Source organism: Sphaerodactylus townsendi, linkage group LG07 (genome assembly GCF_021028975.2).
Source record: "Sphaerodactylus townsendi isolate TG3544 linkage group LG07, MPM_Stown_v2.3, whole genome shotgun sequence".
In the NCBI taxonomy this organism is placed as follows: domain Eukaryota; kingdom Metazoa; phylum Chordata; class Lepidosauria; order Squamata; family Sphaerodactylidae; genus Sphaerodactylus; species Sphaerodactylus townsendi.
In genome coordinates, this window is record NC_059431.1 from 117,130,198 (window position 1) to 117,149,757 (window position 19,560).

Here is a 19,560-nt window from a genome sequence, read left to right on the forward strand (position 1 = left end):
CGTGGGGAGCACCGCTGGACCATGCGCTATTTGGGGGCAGTAGCGCGCAGCAAACGGTAAGTGGGGAAAGGGCCAAACTCTGAGAAACCCTGCCCTTTATAAGCAATTTGCCTGTTGCTGATCGCTGTGTTGTTTACACTTTTTATGGTAATGTGTCTGACCAAGCAAAAGTTACAGAGTTTACTAAAGCTCTGTCAACTCACAGATGTGGGGCCGGTTGTATCTTCCAGGGCACTTTTGTAGTGGATAAAGGGTTGGACGCTCTGGAAACGATTCCACAAATGGCCAAAGGAGGCAGGGACGTAGGTAATAGGGGAGGGGGGTTCTCGGGTTTAACCCCCCCCTTACATGTCCGGCTTGCTTGAAACAATGCATGGAATGGAACAGCTGGAAAGCCCTCAGTCACCGAACCCACCCCATAAAAAATCTATACCTACGGCCCTGGCACCTCCTTTAAGGAGGACTAGTTCCTTGGACTCCTTCCTTCTGCTGGAGATATCTGACTCCCCTTTAGGATTGCTGGGCCTGGGCCTGTCAGCTAGCAGGAAATTGGGAGGGGCTCGCTTTCCTTACTTTATTTTTCTCCTCCCTTGTTTCCCTGAATATAAGACATCCCCTGAAAATAAGACGTAGTAGAGGTTTTGCTAAAGTGCGAAATATAAGGCATCCCCCAAAAGTAAGACGTAGCAAAGTTTTTGTTTGGAAGCATGCCCGACGAACAGAACACAGAAAAATAAGACATCCCCTGAAAATAAGACATAGCGCATCTTTGGGAGCAAAAATTAATATAAGACACTGCCTTATTTTCGGGAAAACACGGTACCACTTAACAGGGGCTGTGGGCAGGGAATCCCCTGCCCCTACTGGGGAGCTGACAACCCCCCTCATACTGTTCCTGACGGATTCCTACAGAAGCAGCATTTCAGGGGGGAACTTGAGGTTGAAACGAGAGCAGAATCCTTTCTTTTGCTGGAAATGCTCTGTGCGATCGAAGCCATAACTCCCATGGGTTGCCTGCTGCTACTCCGCTAAGCCGCTTAAGCAGTCCTTTTCTTCCACTGGAGGAGGTTTTTCCGCCAAAGAGAGGCTTCTCAAACTACTGAAAGGCTCCACATTTAGTAGAGCAGAGCGGCGGAAGATAGCCCCATCTAAGAGAGCAGGGTCATACTGTAATACTGGCACAAGAGTACTTTTGTGTCCTACCTACAGTCAGTCAATCTGTGCTCAGGTTTTTCTGATGTGCACCCACCCAGCGGAGATCACATTTCTCGGGCCCTTCCTGCAGATAACTTCTGTGCAGCCAACAATTCACACAAGAGACTTCCCATGCACTTTAGGAGTGCCTGCAGCTTCTGCTTCCAATCATGTTGCCTTTTTGGAATGTGGTCTTTAGGATAAGAGAGTTTTTGCAAAGGAGCAGGTGACAGATGGAAGAAAAGGTGGGAGTCAGTGCTAAAAAAATCAGTGTGTCAAGAAATACTTTTAATGCGAGCATGTTGAGATTCTACTAGCCGGTTGCACTCTTGACTCTTTGCAATGTAATTTAATATAATTTAATTTTTGCTTTCCGCTGGCAGCATCGACGTCTGGAGCCACGGGGCTGGGGGGCGTGATCACGAGTACAACGCCGCGTTTCGCTGCCAGCAGCACGTTGCGCACCACCACGGCATCAGCCTTGGGCAGAAGGAACAGGAGCACAAGCACGCCTTCCCCAGCGGTGGATGTCCCCAACGAAATGACCACGCACCTGGCACCCGCCTCTTCCCAGCTGCCCGCTATTGGAGCAGAGAGCTGTGAGACCATGGAAGCTCGTAAGATCATGTGGTTCAAGACCCGCCAGGGACAGATGGCGAAGCAGCCGTGCCCAAGGGGGACCGTAGGTGAGTGAGCCCATGGGACAGTTTCTTGTTTCATGCCCCCTGCAGGAATCATTTCATCATTTGACCATGATCGTGCCCCGTGGTGCAGAGGGACAAGCTGCAGTAGCCCAGTTAAAGCTCTGCTCACAACCTGGGCTCAATCTCAACAGAGTCCGTTTCAGGTAGCTGGTTCAAGGTTGGCTCAGCCTTTCCTCCTTCCAGGGTCAGCAAAACAAGAACCCAGCTTGCTGGGGGTGAAGTGTAGACAGCTGGGGAAGACAATGGCAAACAGGGGATTTGCTGTTTATGATTGACATTTATACTGTCTCAGGCTTTGCTTTGTATTGCATTGAAGACAATGACAAACCCAGAGACCCTGGGAAATGTAGTTCCCAACAGGTCGTTTGCAGCCTGGAAGGGAACACAGGCAGGCCTGTTCTCCAGCCTGCTTGGTTTGCTAAAGTAAGTGTGGGGGGCACCACGGGGATGAAGGGGTCGGGGGGAATTTTCTGCCCCCCACGTGACCCAAAGCCATGCGCCCCCCCTATCCCCTGGTAAATCCGCCACTGGACAAACCACCCTGTAAACATAGTCTGCCTAGTAAATGTCATGATGTGATGTCCCCCCACGAGCCAGAACTTGCACAGGGGACTAGCTTTCCCTTTCCCTTACTCCTGTTAAATCCATCGCATGTATTCCTGGAGAAATCACTGTCAAGAACGTAGATTTATAAATAGCGACGCACATTAGCATTGGCAGAAATAATCTTATCATGCTGCTAAGAGGGGAAAGTCTCTCCATTTCCTCCTCGACTAAATCTGAGAGGTCCCCAGAGGGATGTTGAGATTCAGAAGTAATTATGATTCAGCTCAATTATTATATTGAAGTTCAGGAAGATGAAGTGACCAGTAATCATGCCATAGACTGACAGCTCTTCCTTATTAAGTGCTGCAGTGATACTTTCAATGATGATTTAAGAGTATATGCTTTGCTTCCCCTGATTTGATAATGAATGAAAAGGAGGTGTGGGTGAGAGGGTTTCATTCCACAGACAGCAACAGTCACAATTTTTGTTCTGCCAACACGAAGAATCCAGGATAACCGTGGACAGAGATCCCATGTAAGATGGCTCAGGAGGGGAAGGGGTTTTTGATATTACCCTGTTTCTCCGAAAATAAGACATCCCCTGAGAATAAGACGTAGTAGAGGTTTTGCTGAAGTGCTAAATATAAAACATCCCCCGAAAGTAAGACGTAGCAAAGTTTTTGTTTGGAAGCATGCCCATCGAACAAAACACCAGAACACCCCAATGCCACGAACCTTTAATACAGTTCCTCATGTTGTGGTGACCCCCAACCCTAACATTTATCCATTTTACAGATGGAGAACACTGATGCAGAGAGTCTTAGGCTACCCTTGTGAAAGGGTTGTTCAACCCCCAAAGGGGTCACGACCCACAGGTTGAGAACTGCTGCTTTAGAGAGAGAGAGAAATTTCTTGCTTGACAAAAACCTTTCAGTGCCCTCTTTTCTGGACCGGGTCTGCGCATTATGAACCAAGTCAGAATGATGTTCACTCTCATGTAGACAGTTCATGATCTGTCCAGCACAGAGATCAATCTTTGCCTTAGAAAAAGCACCCTATGAAGCTTCCCTAGGAGGGTTACAGCCAGAGGTGGGATCCAGCAGGTTCTCACAGGTTCCCGAGAGTAGGTTACTAATTATTTGTGTGTGCCGAGAGGGGGTTACTAATTGGTGATTTTGCCCCGTGATTTTTGCCCTAGTTACGCCCATCCTCTCAGCAATAGCGTGCAGAACTTGAAGCAGTCTAGCAGGAGGTACACCGGCGTGCGTGGCAGCCTGTGCCTGTGTGCATTCGTTTCCCGCCCAAGGACCGACGCAGCAGCTGCATCCTTGCCACAGCCCCGCCCAGGAATGCCCCGCCCCTGGAATGCCCAGCCACGCCCCTGTCATGCCCCGCCTATCCCCATTGGCGCTACGCCACAGTTTGAATCCCACCACCATGGGAACCGGTTACTAAACGGGGGCGTGGCCGGGCATTCCGGGGGCGGGGCATTCCTGGGCGGGGCTGTGGCAAGGACGCAGCCGCTGCACCCGTCCTTGGGCAGGAAACAAGTGCACGCAGGTGCAGGCTGCCACGCACGCCGGTGCACCTCCTGCTAGACTGCTTTAAGTTCTGCGCGCTACTGCTGAGAGGAAGGACGTAACTAAGGCAAAAATCACGTGGCAAAATCAACAATTAGTAACCCCTTCTCGGCACACACAAATAATTAGTAACCTACTCTCGGGAACCTGTGAGAATTATCTTTATCCCACCTCTGGTGATGAGCCAACCTGTTGACTACAAGTTTTGAAGAGAATTCACCTCACAACCTGTATCCTCGTTTTTTTACATCTCTTGCTTCAATTATGTCTGCACTCTTGTGGCTCAATAGGAAAGTTACCTCACAGCAGTGACCCACAGTCTTTACCCTTCCTGCCTAAGAAGGCACAAAACCAAGCAAATTTGGTGTATTCATGAGAGAGGCGGTTTCAAGAAAGGGTCTGTTACAGGCACTTGCTGTAGAAGACAACTGTGACCCATCTCTCCTAAAGTTGCTTTTGTCATTTCAGGCGTATCAACGTTTCTGTGTCTTGCTCCCGGTGGGATATGGGACCCTCAAGGACCAGACCTCAGCAACTGCTCCTCACTTTGGGTCAGCCACATTACGCAGAAGGTACTTTTTCACCTCTGTACACTCTTTTCTTATATCATGACGTTCTTATGTTCTTATTTGTATTTTTGTGTGCCTGATCATGCTGCCTCATAGATCTACAACGAACACCTGCAAACATGAATTTGAACTCAAAACTGAGCCCAAACAGCGGATTTTATCCTACAACTCCGATTTTGTCCTCAGGCTCCAGTTTGCCTAGATACGCCTCTGGCCGCAAGTGCATAAAAACTCAAAATTAGGAGCAGAGAGTAACTTGCTACTCTTAAATTAATTATTATTTTAATGATCTGTTTTAATGAGACTATTATTATGTATTTTATGGATTGTTGGTGTACAGTATGTTTTGAGCCGCCTCGAGCCCTTCAGGGATGAGGCGGCCTATAAATCCAACCAATAAATAAATAGTACTGAAAGGGAAAGGCAGATACAACTTGACGACTCAGTAATACAAGTGAGAATGTGAGAGTGAGCTGCCGTATTACCTCCCCCCACTCATGTCTAGAAGATGCTAGTAAAGAAGTATTTATTCATTTATTGTCAGTCAATCACATTTTTACTGCTTATAGGCCATTACAATTTCTTACCACAGAATAAAATTGGATATGAAGTAAAAACATAAATTTAAGACTCAGTTACTTAAAATAACGTTAACTGAAGAACTATATTACAATACCACACTATGTTAAGAAAAAACTAACATTTCTGAATTATCCTATTTATTCATTTACCGGTATTTGCCAATTTTATTTTTCTTTTTGCCATCAAGTCACAGCTGATGTACGCTGACCGTGTAGAGCAGGGGTCTGCAACCTGCGGCTTTCAAAATGTCCATGGACTACAATTCCAATTGGCCATGGTGGCAGGGGCTGATGGGAATTGTAGTCCATGAACATCTGGAGAGCCGCAGGTTGCAGACCCTGGTGTAGATTTTTCAAGGCCAAAGATGTTTAGAGGTGACTTGCCATCACCTCGCATATGGAAAGGTCTGTTCTCTGAGTGGGTGTGGCGCTCTGCAGTTCCTGCAGCTTTTCTGAGCCCAAGGATCCTAAAGTTGCTGTTCCCATATGTGAGTGTACAGCGATGCCGGGGCTGTGGTTGCGGCAAATGCTACAGGGGGAAAGCGAATGCATTAATTTATTTAGGGCTGCTATGAAAACTTGTTCACCCTTATATCTTTCAATACCCCTATATCAAAACAGGATGGCTCCCTATTTGTATTTTTTTTGACTAATCCTATGCAGAGAAGAGCCCTCACACTTGCTCGCTTCAATGTTTTCCCCTCCGCTTTATTGCGTGGTAGATTTAACAACTTGGAAATGAGCGAAAGGGTGTGCTCTTGTGGTGAACAACAAATCGAAACATTGGCACATCAACTGCTTTGCTGCCCTAAATTTGCTAATATCAGATCAAAATATTCCAATATTCTTTCTAGGATACCTAGTGAAATGGGAGAATCAGGTAGACTTCCTTTCCTTCTGGACAATTCTGACAATGAAACTTTGAATTGGTAGCACGATTTTTACTGGAGGTGATGCATAATCAATAATTTGTATTCTATCTTAAACCTTTGTATTTGTGTACCTTTTATCTCAGGTTTTTTATTGTGTTATGATTATTGTTATGCCAAATAAAGGCTTATTAAAAAATGCTACAGGGGGTAGAACAGTTGTGGGAGGGGGTTCAGACAATAGCCGAGAGTAGTATTCTGATTTGTGGGAGAGGGTACCTGCCCACCGGTTCAGGCTGCTTGGGATGTGCTTGACAACAAAGTCAAATCGGGAGAAGATGAGTGACCAACAGATTTGTCGCTGATTCAGCCGTCATGCAGTATGTAGGCATTTCCGATGGTCAGTCCATACCTGTACTGCATGTCGGACTCCTTCCAGATGATGCCACCAAACAGAGGGAAATAGTGCCTGGAGACAACTCCTTCTCTGGTCGCCCAGCTGCTCCCCTGCCCCAGGGCAGGGCTGGGGCGGGGGGTGCCTCCCCAGGCTCCCTATAGCCCCGCTTCTGCCCTCCGCAGAGCCTGGGGAGAGCAGGAGCCAAGCCGGCCTCCAGGGATGTGCTTTTAAAAGCATGGGGGGCGGGGCTTAGGGGCAGGGGCATGCCCCAAGCCCCACACTCTCGGGGGAAGGGCCATGCCCCCAAGCCCCCGCCCTCCAAAGCGTATAACTATTCTGCTTGCTTTACTCCCCTCTTTCATCACCACCATCCTTTGTGGTTTGGGCCAAACTTTTGCAAACCAGTTTCTTCTTGAGGCACATTCTCAGCAACAAATATACAGTTTTCTATTTGGAGCATGAAAAACCAGGAATGCTTTAATCAGTACTACTAGGTAGATGTAGGATTCTGCTGAGAACATAATTGAAATATATTTCCGGCTCACGTATCCTCTTTGTACTCATGAAAGGGACTGTTGCCCTTAGTATACTGAAAAAAAAAATATGCATGGCTCCATTATATTGAAGCTTATCACAAAATAGCAACGATAATTTCTACTTAATAGCCCTTTTAAATTGTATTGGCCATGGCCATCTTGGATGGTGGTGTTTTAGAAGGGGTCTGAACTCTGAAATTCTCTTCTGATTGTGAGACCAAAGATATGAAAATTAGTTCCTATTTTCCCAGTTAGTCAAAGTGATGCACGTCGCTCAGATCCATTTTCCTTTTTAATGGATCCATTCTTTCCTGCAAGGTTTAATGGGTTAAAATGTAAGTGCTTTGTATATCAAATCACACTTTCTCTTGGCTCCAAATGATTAGGAGCCTCCTCCTGCTCCAAACGCAAATTTTTACTATCCAACTGTTGCTGTATCAAGATCTTTTTTAATGTAAAATATCTGTCTCTGCTCTAGTATAGCAGAGGGTTATAAATAGGGTTCCCGGCTGCCCACTAATTCATGCCACTGCTGGCCAGCACTCAGCTGGTCGAAGGGTGGAAGCAGGACAGCGGAAGGGAGGGAGTGGTCCGGGCACAATGATGTCACTTTTGGTTTGATGCAGAAACACCCATTCTACATCAAGGGGATACCCTACCACTCTCCCCCAAAACTCTATGGAAATGAAGATTAAAAACTCTATGGCAATCATAGACTTTTGTGTGTGTGGCAAGTGCTAGGGCATTATCAGCAGAGTTTAAAGCAGATCTACTCTGGTAAGATGAGAAGGTTTACGGTCTCCTTGCACTCACTGCAGCCTCCTACCACTCTGGAAAAGAAATACTCTCCACGCAAGATGTTCTTTCCATAGGAAGGTTTTTACTTTGGCAGTTGCAAGGTTACACACGTCTATGCTATACAAGACTATAAGACTATGCAGAACTCTTCCGCAAGAACAAAGTTGAACACACACTGAACTCAGACTCAACTCTATCTGAACTTAGCATATACAATGCTTTGCATTTTATACATTCAACAAGGATACTTTTCCACTGCCCTGGCAACAGCCTCTCATTGGTCTAGAGTCACAGTGGAACTCACCAATCATGTTAAAGGTCAACTGTTGTTACTTCTTGATATATATATATATATATGTGTGTGTGCAATGTCATTGCTTCCACATCAAGCTGGAAGTGACATTATTGCACAGGGAACACAGATTGCCACCCCCGATTGCACTCCTAAACAGCTCTAGATATAAATCAGCTTCCTAGAACTGCAGCTCCTGGTTGGGAATTCCTGGAGATTTGAGCCTGAGGAAGGTAGGATTTGAGGAGGGGAATGACCTTAGCCAGGTCAATGGCATAGAATCTATGCCAGGGGTGTCCAACTCTGGCACTTCAGATGTTCATGGACTACAATTCCCATCAGCCCCTGCTGGCATGACCAATTGGCCATCTTCAGAGGTGTATCACAGAGGGAAGTCTGTTGCACACTGTGTCCTTCAGACTTCCCTCTGTGATACACCTCTGAAGATGCCAGCCACAGATGCAGGCGAAACGTTAGGAAAAAGATCCACCAGACCACAGCCACACAGCCCGGAAAACCCACCACAACCAGTTGAATCCGGCCGTGAAAGCCTTCGACAATACATGGCTTGGGAAATGTCAGTTAAATTTGCTGAATTCAAAGAATAGTTGAAGAACAGTTGCAAGTTAGCTGTTTTTCTTGTGATGTCGCTCACTCTCATACGAACAACCACCCTTTCTAATTCTTGCAGAAACCAGATGGTGAAAGGCAAAAAAATGTACAATGAATTCAGAGTGGGTCACATAACAATAATGGAACTGCTTTTGTAAAGTAAACAGGTTTAGCATACAATTGCTTGTAAAAAAGCATGCTTATATTTGGTTCAGCTGCAAGGGACAAGGAATAAAATATATGGATTCAAACACAGCACTAGACTATAAGGGGATGAACAGCTAGAGTCAATGCAGTGGTGGGGCAGTGGGGGGTGCGTCATGCACTGGGCGCACGCCTGGGTGACAGAAAATCGCCCCCGGCCCCTCCCTCTTTTCCCCATGCCCCCCGCAGCCCCCCCACACCCCCCCCCCCAATATCATCACATATTATCTCCCTTCGGGAGTACACATCTCAACCTACTTTCCTTTTCTTTTTTTATACTTTTTGAGGCTGAAAAAAGTGACCTATTTACAGTTCAGGCTAAAAACTGCCTGAGGTACTACAGTTCCCAGGAGACCTTGGGGCTCACAAGGTCTTCTGGGAAGTACAGTTCGTCAGGCAGTTTTTTTCCCTGAACTGTGAAGAGGCCGCTTTTTTCAGCCTCAAAAAGTACTAGAAATAGAAAAGGAATGTAGGTAAGTGTGGGAAGGGGGGCGGGGGGGTGTGCCTCAGGGGGAGCGCCGCGGGGGGGCATGGGGGGCAGAAAAAACACACTGCGCACCGAGCGCAGTTTGGCCCAGCTACGCCTCGGAGCCAATGCAACCTCCAATGTTATCTCACTACATTAGAACTCAGAGGTATCCCATAAAGCTGATGGGCAAAAGGTAATACTGAACGGACAAAAGGAATGGACAAAGGGAAATACTTCATTACACGACGAGTCATTAAAATGTGGACCATGCATCTGGGAACAGGAGGATGAGAAGGGATCTGTTGACAAGGGACCGAGGGGGAAGGGAAGGCAGGAGAGGTCACTCCCCTTGGTAGCCACCATTAGCCATTTTGTGCTGATGCAAGAGTTCTGGAAGGAAGGCAAGGAGGGATGGGGCCTAGGAGGAAGGAAAGGCAGGAGTGGGCACTATTAACCCACTAGCAGTTTTCTAGAGCCCATTTCATTTGTTCGTACAATGGGCTTTACTGATAGTCTAAAGCAGTGGTGGGATCCAAAAATTTTAGTAACAGGTTCCTTCGCCAGCCCCCCCTCAGCAAAGGGGGCAGAGGCGTGCCTAGGCAAACCTGAGCCCTGGGCAAAACCTGAGTTGGATGCCCCCCCCATGGGCAGCCACCCCACCACGACCCCAAAAAATTTTTTTGCACCAGGTCATTTCTAAATCATCATCACATTATAGAAAATGCCCCAACTCACAAATCTGAACACAGCAATGGTGAAACACACAGGTTCTTTGATAGAGACTGGTGAGATAAAAGGTACGAAAGGCTGAGAATTAATGAATTGCAGGACCTGAAAGGGATTAACCCAGTTCAGGGAGTTACATTATTAGTTGCAATTGCTATATGGAACCTTCACGTTCAAAGGCAGTATGGCACTCGGGGAGGCATGGAAAAGCGGACCCAATTAGTAACCCCCTCTCGGCACACACAAATAATTAGTAACCCACTCTCGGGAACTGGTGAGAACCTGCTGGATCCCACCTCTGGTCTAAAGATAATCAAGGATAGCTGTAAAGAGGTTCCAAGTAAAATTGATTGAAAGGACCTGATCAGCTGGACAGCTCTCCCAAATTAAGCTAGCATCGCGTTGGAATTACCCTGGGACTGCGTACAAAGGGAAAGCTAGGGGAAAGAACCAGTCTGCTCGAGCCCCCAAGAGCTCACAGAATTCTCGAGGGGAATAATCTGAGGCATGTGTGACCTCCAGTTTCCCCCTACTGTGGGTCGTCGTGGGTCCTCAGCTCATTCCCATTTCGTGTTCCCCTCCAGCCTCGCTGTTGTGCTGTTTCAAAAAGAAAGAGAACCAAACAAGGCATCTTGCAAAGCGAGAACAAAATAGATGGTGTCAGCCTTCAAAAATGACGGAACAGAACAGGACACTTTTCGGCCAGGGCAGTTTCCTAATGAGACAAGAGACAATTTGCTGCAGGGTTAGAAGAATTCATGGTAATCGCAAAAAAGTGAATCACTGGGTTGCGCGTCACAGAGGAAGTGGAGGTTGTCTTTGGGTAGCCAGAGGTTATAAAAGGTTTTTTAGAAAGGATCCGAAATAATTACAGTTTCAAAACATGAAAAATGTCGGGAGCAGATGAAGAATGTTTGCATTTTCAGTGGAAACTTGATTTACAGTACCTAAGTAATGCTCTTCCTTATTGGGGAAAGGAAACAGCCGTGCCTGCCTCTTCCCAAACACGTGAAAACAGTGTTGTGTGACTCGAGGTGGGGAAATAACGTGTCATTTTCTCCTCTCCTCCAAACCACAGCTGAAATCAGGAGAGACGGCTGCCAACGTTGCAAGAGAACTTGCTGAGCAAACAAAAAGTCACCTGAATGCTGGAGACATCACCTATTCGGTCCGGGCTATGGACCAGTTAGTGGGCCTTCTGGATGTCCAGCTCCGAAATCTGACTCCTGGGGGAAAAGATAGTGCTGCGCGAAGTTTAAACAAGGTAAGGAGAGAACAACCTGGAAAAGCAAGAGAATGTTAGATGGCTCTCAGCCCCATCCAAAGAGGTCAGGGGGGAAGGGCTCTAAGGAGGGGCATGGCATTATGCCATCACATCTGGCCTCTCCGGGGCTCATACCCTGGCAGAGGGGACAATTGTGCCAGCGGCTGTCCATCCCACAGCTTCACCACTACAGAATCTAGAAGTCTGGGCTTCGGCGGGGCTATGGTGGCATCCCACTCTGAAACTAGTGTCCCCAAGGGTGAAGCTGATGTTAATCAGACCCCTCCAGAGTTTGAAGGCTGGGAGCATAGCACCCTGGCCCTCAGACTTATGGCACCTTTTTGGTAGTGTAAGTCCTGTTAGCCTTATGGGGGGTTTTTTTGGCAGCACGGGATTTCAGCCCTTTTCTGATCTCCCGTACTGCTAGAAAATCCTCTTGGGGCTGGGGGGTGCCGAACTGGTGCCATGTCCTGCTTTCTCCAAGTTTAGATTGAGCTACCAACCTATTTCTTCTACACGGGGGGTATTGCAATTGGAATGATGGAATCGGTGGAAACCTTTGGTTAACCCACTGGAGTTGATCCTTTAGCTATTGGAACTAGCTTTGCATCCAAGACTTGGCTGAAAAATGTTTAAAAGTTATGCCTGAGCACGTACGATCTATGCAATCTCATAGTCCAAACCAAGTGACAAACTTTGGCACCAGTTCTAGTCCTGCCCTTTGCCTGCTGTGGTGGTTTCATGCTTGCCAGGAGTTGGTAATATGGAGGAGTATTTAAAAAATGCGATCTTCTACTTGCAGTCCTCAGTGGAGCAGTCCACTTCAGAACCTCATCATTCTCCCACTGCATTAGGCCATCAACCACGCCTCAGGCTTCTTTAACCAGCCCTAATTGAAACCGTTGCATGTCAAGTCCCAGCAAAGCCACTACATTTTGTCTTTTGTGTTTCAATGGTACCGAAGAGTCGATCATATCAAAGTGCACTGTGAAGCACCACCTCTGTTGTTGATCCCCAATTGAAGGCCTTCCACCGAAGCCATTAGAAAGGTCTTCTTCTGGCAGCCAGGCTATTAAAAAAATCAAGAGTGTTTCAATCATCCAGGTATGCCTGGAGTTGCTAAGCAACTCTATATGCTCAATTGCATTGCTCGGAAACCAGAGATCAGACACTGGGCAATAATTTACTGGGTCATCAGCACTCAAAGATCCCCTTAGGGAGTGGATAACAGCCTTTTAAAGAGATGGAAGATTCTTCCCTATCATAACTGATATTTTATAGTTCACCTAATTTATGCTTACCGTATATATTCGCATATAAGCCGAGTTTTTCAGCCCTGTTTAAAGGCTGAGAAAAGCCCCCTCAGCTTATACCCGAGTCACCATTTTCTAGCAATCACAACGGGGGCGGGACAACCTCCATGCCGTCCGGAAGCTGCTTGTTGCTGCCCTTCTCGGTGGGTGAAGGGGGAACCCCGAGGCACCCTGGCTGGCTGGGCTTCATCAAACCCTGGGAGGCAGAGGGAGCTCCTTATTTGGGCAGTGACATCAGGGGGAGTCACTGCCCAAATAAGGAGCTCCCTCTGCCTGCCGGCTGGGTTTGATGAAGCCCAGCCAACTGGCAGTCAGAGGGAGCTCCTTATTTGGGCAGTGACTCCCCCTGATGTCACTGCCCAAATAAGGAGCTCCTTCTGCCTCCCAACTTCCCACCCTCGGCTTGTACGCGAGTCAATAAGTTTTCCCAGGTTCAGGCAGTAAAATTAGGTGCCTCGGCTTATACACGAGTATATACGGTAATAATAATTGAGAATAGAGTTGTATCTGGAAAGCAATCTCTCCTTGCAAGTTTTATTAGCCAGGGAAGGCAACCAACCCTTCAGTGAGCATGTGGTTAAAAAGCATCTTCCCTGAGCACACAGTGTACTTCTGGGGTGGGCACAAAGTGAAAACAATCCAAGACAGAGTGACAAGATAATACGATCAGCGCCTCCAGCCCAGATATTGCTCACAGCTGGAACCTCCACATCACACTTAGGGCAAGCAATTTTATTTTCACAAGGCTTTGCAACTTGTGAAGTTTGCAACTTTATTTTTCACAAGGCTTTGCAACCTGAGGTACACATGATAAACTCTACACGGATGTTGACATCTCGAATGACTACTGTGGAGAGCATCAGCACCATGTCTAAGATCAGTTGGTCCAGCGAACTTGCGTGGCTTTCCCCATGTGTCCCTGGTGCATAGTGCACAAAACTGAAAAAAATAGAATCTCTTCAGATAATGCAATTCCACCTCTGCATTTGCTGGTCTGTTGAGTAGACAGGGATAGGACTGCATGTTTGCTAATAGGCCTTCCATCCCAGCCATTATCTGAACAAAAGCTGAATAGTTGGCATAGAAGAGCATGGCAGTTGGTACCACATCGTCCAACTGTGAAAAAGGAAGGTCCATGCTCTTGGAAAGGCCTTGCTGTCAAACTTGACTAGAAGCCCCCATGTTCTGATCAGCCTGTGATCCACAGAGCTATGGTGCAATAGCACAACACTAAACGGTATAAGCGGATTTGTAATTTCAATTCAGAACCAGCTCTTTACATTCCTCCTTCACAAGTTCTTCATTACATGTTCATCTGAGTTTCCCTTGCTCAAAGTCAACATTCTGGTACTCAGATTCTGGCATCCGATCTGGAGAGATGACATAAACTTATTAAAATCTAATTCTTAAAAGACAAAATCTTTATCAGGCGGTTGTGAGTTTCTTGGGCTGTTTGGCCGTGATCTAGTCGTTTTTGGCTCCTGATGTTTTGTCTGCATCTTCAGAGGTGTGACACACTGAGATGTGTTTCTTTCTGTGTCACAGAAACATATCTTAGTGTGACGTAGCTCTGGTAATGCCAGCCATAGATGCAGGTGAAATGTTAGGAACAAAAACGACCGCAGCGGAATAGCCCAGAAAACCCACAACAGTCCATTGCTTCTGGCTGGGAAAGCCTTGAAGGGGTCTGCAACCTGCGGTTCTCCAGATGTTCATGGACTACAATTCCCATCAGCCATGCTGGCAGGGGCTGATGGGATTTGTAGTCCATGAACATCTGGAGAACCGCAGGTTGCAGACCCCTACAAGTTTGACAATACAAAAACATTAGCACTTAGTATATCAGGACAAAGATGAATAAATATTGCCTTAATGAGTAGGACATAAAAGGAAGTTACAGCACAATAAATAGTTCAGCTGTAATCACGACTTAAGTAGTTCTATAAAGGTAATAAGGAATGTTCAGAAAACCTCCAACAGTCCTGTTAAAATGACGATGTCTTATGGGGAGGATTCTTGGAGGGGCCGTGGCTTAGTGGCAGAGCATCTGCTTGGCACGCAGAAAGCCACAGGTTCAACCCCCAGCATCTCCAGATAAAAGGATCCAGCAGTAGGTGATCTGTGACCCTGGAGAGCCGCTGCCAGTCAGAATGGGCAATAATGACCTTGATTAATCAAGGGTCTGACTCAGTACAAAGCAGCTTAGTGTGTTCAGGAGCAGCAGTGGCGTAGTGGCTAAGAGCAGGTGCACTCTAATCTGGAGGAACCGGGTTTGATTCCCCGCTCTGCCACCTGAGCTGTGGAGGCTTATCTGGGGAATTCAGATTAGCCTGTACACTCCCACACACGCCAGCTGGGTGACCTTGGGCTAGTCACAGTTCTTCGGAGCTCTCTCAGCTCCACCTACCACACAGGGTGCTTGTTGTGAGGGGAAGGGAAAGGAGTTTGTCAGCCCCTTTGAGTCTCCTTACAGGAGAGAAAGGGGGGATATAAATCCAACACTTCTTCTTCTTCTTCATGTGATTATTTGTGAGGCACGATATAAATGCCAAGGGATTTTGAGAGACCTTTGTGACAACAGGGTAAAACCGCTCTTCAGCTCTGCTGGGCACAGAATTAAGATTTGACTAAGCAAGGCCTCTACGCCACCACATTTACCCAGAAGGCCTAGCCTTGATCACAAGCTACACAGAATGCATGTATGCTCTGTCTACTGTGCACACTTGATTTTCCTTCAAACGTACTTTGTGTCATTCTTCTGTTACATTCAATGCTTGTACAGCTGAACATGTGACTGAAAACCGTTATTTATCCAGGTGCTGGTCCCCAGTACATTCGCAAAGTGAGCACACATTGACTCTTTCTTACAAAGGAGTGTACGCCTGCACTTGCAGGCTGTACATGTGCTCACTGTAACTTGTGAACAGGTCCTCTTAGCTGTGGTCCCGACATGGTCATCCCTGTCCCCCAGCCATATTTGCCGTTGCCCAAAGGAAAATAACTTAATTTTGTAAAAACCTGATACTCAGTATGATTGAATGCTAGTTGGTGTGCATAAGTCCACGGCGGTTCATTCATGTTTGAATCAGAAAAGAATCTGAACAAATGAAGAAAACCCACGGCTTCTACCATGATGTCTGTCTTGTGGAATCCACATATATTGTAGAAATTTCCCTTTTCTATTGAGGAGCCCCATGGCATAGAGCAGTAGTGTAGTACCAAAGCAGTGGTGTAGTGGCTAAGAACAGGTGCACTCTGACCTGGAGGAATCGAGTTTGATTCCCAGCTCTGCTGCTTGAGCTGTGGATGCTTATCTGGGGAATTCAGATTAGCCTGTGCACTCCCACACACGCCAGCTGGGTGACCTTGGGCTAGTCACAGCTTTCTGGAGCTCTCTCAGCCCCACCCACCTCACAGGGTGTTTGTTGTGAGGGGGGAAGGGCAAGGAGATTGTAAGCCCCTTTGAGTCTCCTGCAGGAGAGAAAGGGGGGATATAAATCCAAACTCTTCTTCTTCTTCTTCTTCTTCTTCTTCTTCTTCTTCTTCTTCTTCTTCTTCTTCTTCAAAGGGGCAATGCACCGGTCACGTGTCCCTGTGGGGGCGTGGCGGGGGCGTTCCGGGGCGGGGTGGAAGGGGGTACGGCAAGGGCATGGGGTGCATGCATGCCCTGGGCACACTTCCCCCTCTCTCCGCCCCTGGCATAGCGTGCTAAGCTGCAGTACTGCAGTCAAAACTCTGCTCATAACCTGAGTTGGGTCCCAACAGAAGTAAGTTTCAGGCAGCCAGTTCGAGGTGGACTCCGTCTTCCATCCTTCCAAGGTCGGTAAAATAAGCACTCAGCTTACTGGGGGTAAAGTGTAGATGACTGGGGAAGGAAATGGCACCCCCCGCCCCGGTAAACAAAGCCTGCCTAGTAAATGTCATGATGTGACATCATTCTGTGGGTCAGTAATGACCCGATACCTGCGCATGGGGCTATCTTTACCTTTCCATCTTTTAGCATTGCTTTTAACTGCTCTTTCACACACACAAAAGTCAGTGCATTAGCGTCATTTTAGTATATTATCATTTATTACAGTTTTTGCTCGGGTGCTTCTGTTTGAAATAATTACCTGGTTCTGCCACCGGGTAAAATGCTTAATATTGCACGTCAGTGTGTCACTGAGGACCGCCTCACTTAACTGGCTGCAGTATCTCATTGCGAGCGATCTATTTTTAATCCTCCGATTACATACTGCACCCATTTGTTCCCCCACGTTTTCCATTATGTTCAGGCAGAAGGGGGGGGGGGGGAAAAGACTCGAAACCGAGCAAAACTATTCCCAGATCTGTTGAATGCTTTGTCCAGGCCGTTTTATCTCATCAAGTTTCCACAGTCAAATCGCATCAATCAATTACAGGCGATGTGGAAATGTGAGAGAGACTGTTGAGTTCTCCAAGTCGCAGCCGGCCAGTCAATCATGCCGCTCATGGAATTGGTCATTTGATCCCCTTTTTTTTCCCCTCACAATTTTTATAGAAAACCACGGCTTTTTGCCCAGTCCCAGAGAAATCTGTCTGCTTCCTTGCATGTTCAAGATTGCATGTTTAACTCAGCCGTACAATCTCAGCGTGCAAATCAGCCATATATTCTTCATTACCTTCCTTGGGTGCATATTGGGACGTACATCCAGCGTGCATCGTGTGCACACTCAAGTGTGAAACTATGTTTGAGATTTGCTCTGCATTTTGTTGAAAGTAATTGACGACATTTTCCTGCAAATGAACATCTGATTTACACTGAGAGCCCTTTTGCACATGCAGAATAATGCACTCCCGGTCCACTTTCAGTGCACTTTGCAACTGGATTTTACTGTGCGAAACAGCGAAATCCATGTGCAAACAGTTGTGAAAGTGGATTGAAAGTGCATGATTCTGCATGTATGAAGGTGCCCTCAAGAGTTCCTAGTACAAAGGCCAATCACCTTCTCTGGATCAGGGCAATGTTCATTGAGGTACACATGCATTGGCTCTGTTCAGATGGAGTTCCAAACCATATCTGAGAGCATCCAAAACAAGAGATGGGCTCAGGTACTCCATCCCTACCCTTTGAGACCATCTTCCCTCCCATATTGCTAACCATAAGTTGTTCAAACCATGCTATGGTTTGAAATGGATAACTGATACTTGTGGAAGAAGGGTCTGGTGCAGGCGTCTGCAGCTCTCCAGATGCTCATGGACTACAATTCCCATCAGCCCCAATTGGCCATGGTGGCAGGGGCTGATGGGAATTGTAGTCCACGAACATCTGGAGAGCTGCAGGTTGCAGACCCCTGGTCTGGTGATTCATTGATATAAAACCCTATGCTCAGCTCCTTTACCTGCCTGTCCCTTCAGTGGCTACCACAGTGAGCAACTTTCCAAAGTAGGGAAGCTGGGGGTTGCAAGGGTGCATGTCGTCAAAGCCAAAATTCCTTCCCTCCTAAGATATTTCCAGTGATCAAGGGATTCCCAAAGAACAGGAGACCAGTGGGTAGACAGATCTATTGCCATCCCATGCAGTGCACCCGCTCCCCCACTTCAAGATGCGCCACCATCTTTATTCCCCAGTGGCACGAAAGGGAGTGCATATATGCCATCCTCATCTGGGCCATTTGAGAGGCGGTCCACTTTACAAGTCTTAAGTAGATCTCTTGCCTTGGTAATTCATGTTTTGGAATGAGTGACCTTTGTCAATGCAACAACCAGAGCAGAGTTCATCAATATTAGCAGATGAGGAACTGCCATTTGCATCATACCACAGTATTAACATATCGGGAGCAGCAGTGGCGTAGGAGGTTAAGAGCTCGTGTATCTAATCTGGAGGAACTGGGTTTGATTCCCAGCTCTGCCGCCTGAGCTGTGGAGGCTTATCTGGGGAATTCAGATTAGCCTGTGCGCTCCCACATACGCCAGCTGGGTGACCTTGGGCTAGTCACAGTTCTTCTGAGCTCTCTCAGCCCCACCTACCTCACAGGGTGTTTGTTGTGAGGGGGGAAGGGCAAGGAGATTGTAAGCCCCTTTGAGTCTCCTGCAGGAGAGAAAGGGGGGATATAAATCCAAACTCTTCTTCTTCTCTTCTTTTGCTGTTGCCGGCGTTTGAACTTTAACAGCCCTAGAGAAACCAAACGAATGCCTCAGTATAAATATTTATCACCTCGCTTGTCAAAAATGCATTGGCGAATGTTGACAGATGGTGCTGTGCTGAATTTGCACAAAGTTGTGTTCTCACTGTGGAAGTTGCTGTCGGGGAGCGGGGCAGGAAATGCCCACAAGAGCAATCTCTTCTCCCATTCATTGGCGCCTGGGGAGCCACCATTGGTCCTCATCTGCTGCGGCTTCTTGGGCACGGTTTTCAGTTCATCTTTGTTATGTATTCCCAGTGCAGAGCTGAGATGCGGTCCTGTGATGGCATCACGGAAGGCAATCAAATCCCTCCCGTTGAATTGGAGGGAGTGGGGGGGGGGAGGAATGTGTCCCCATTGTGGAGGGTGTGTTGAGCTTGTGGCTTCATTGTCCAAAAGCACCAAACAGTAAGACTTTTCCACAGGTCCAGTTCTGGTCGAATCTAGTAGTTGCAGAGGTGTAGCTAGTGGAAATGGAGCCTGGTGCAAAATCTGAGTTTTGCTGCCCCCCTATGTTTCTTTGTGTTTTTAAGTGTTTTTTAAGTTTTTGGCCTGCAGGGGTCGCAGTTTTTAGGCTAGCAGCATACAAATTTCAGGGTATTTTTAGGAGACTCTCCTGATGATACCAGCCAGGTTTGGTGAAGTCTGGTTCAGGGGGTCTAACATTATGGACTCTCAAAGGTGTAGCCCCCATCTCCTATAGTTCCCGTCGGAAACAATGGGAGATGGGGCACCCCCTTTGGGAGTCCATAACTTTGGACCC

At 47.2% G+C, this 19,560-nt stretch overlaps 1 protein-coding gene across 19 annotated transcripts in view; it reads left to right on the forward strand.

Moving 5' to 3' along the window:
- ADGRL3 (adhesion G protein-coupled receptor L3) overlaps positions 1 to 19,560 on the forward strand; it is a 907,827-nt gene that overhangs the window by 643,522 nt on the left and 244,745 nt on the right. For all 19 annotated transcript variants that reach the window (XM_048503336.1, XM_048503340.1, XM_048503323.1 and 16 more), the window contains 3 exons: positions 1,578 to 1,880; positions 4,493 to 4,596; positions 11,156 to 11,341. In XM_048503336.1, coding sequence (XP_048359293.1) covers positions 1,578 to 1,880; positions 4,493 to 4,596; positions 11,156 to 11,341 — 593 coding nt within the window. The remainder of the gene's footprint in view (positions 1 to 1,577; positions 1,881 to 4,492; positions 4,597 to 11,155; positions 11,342 to 19,560) is intronic.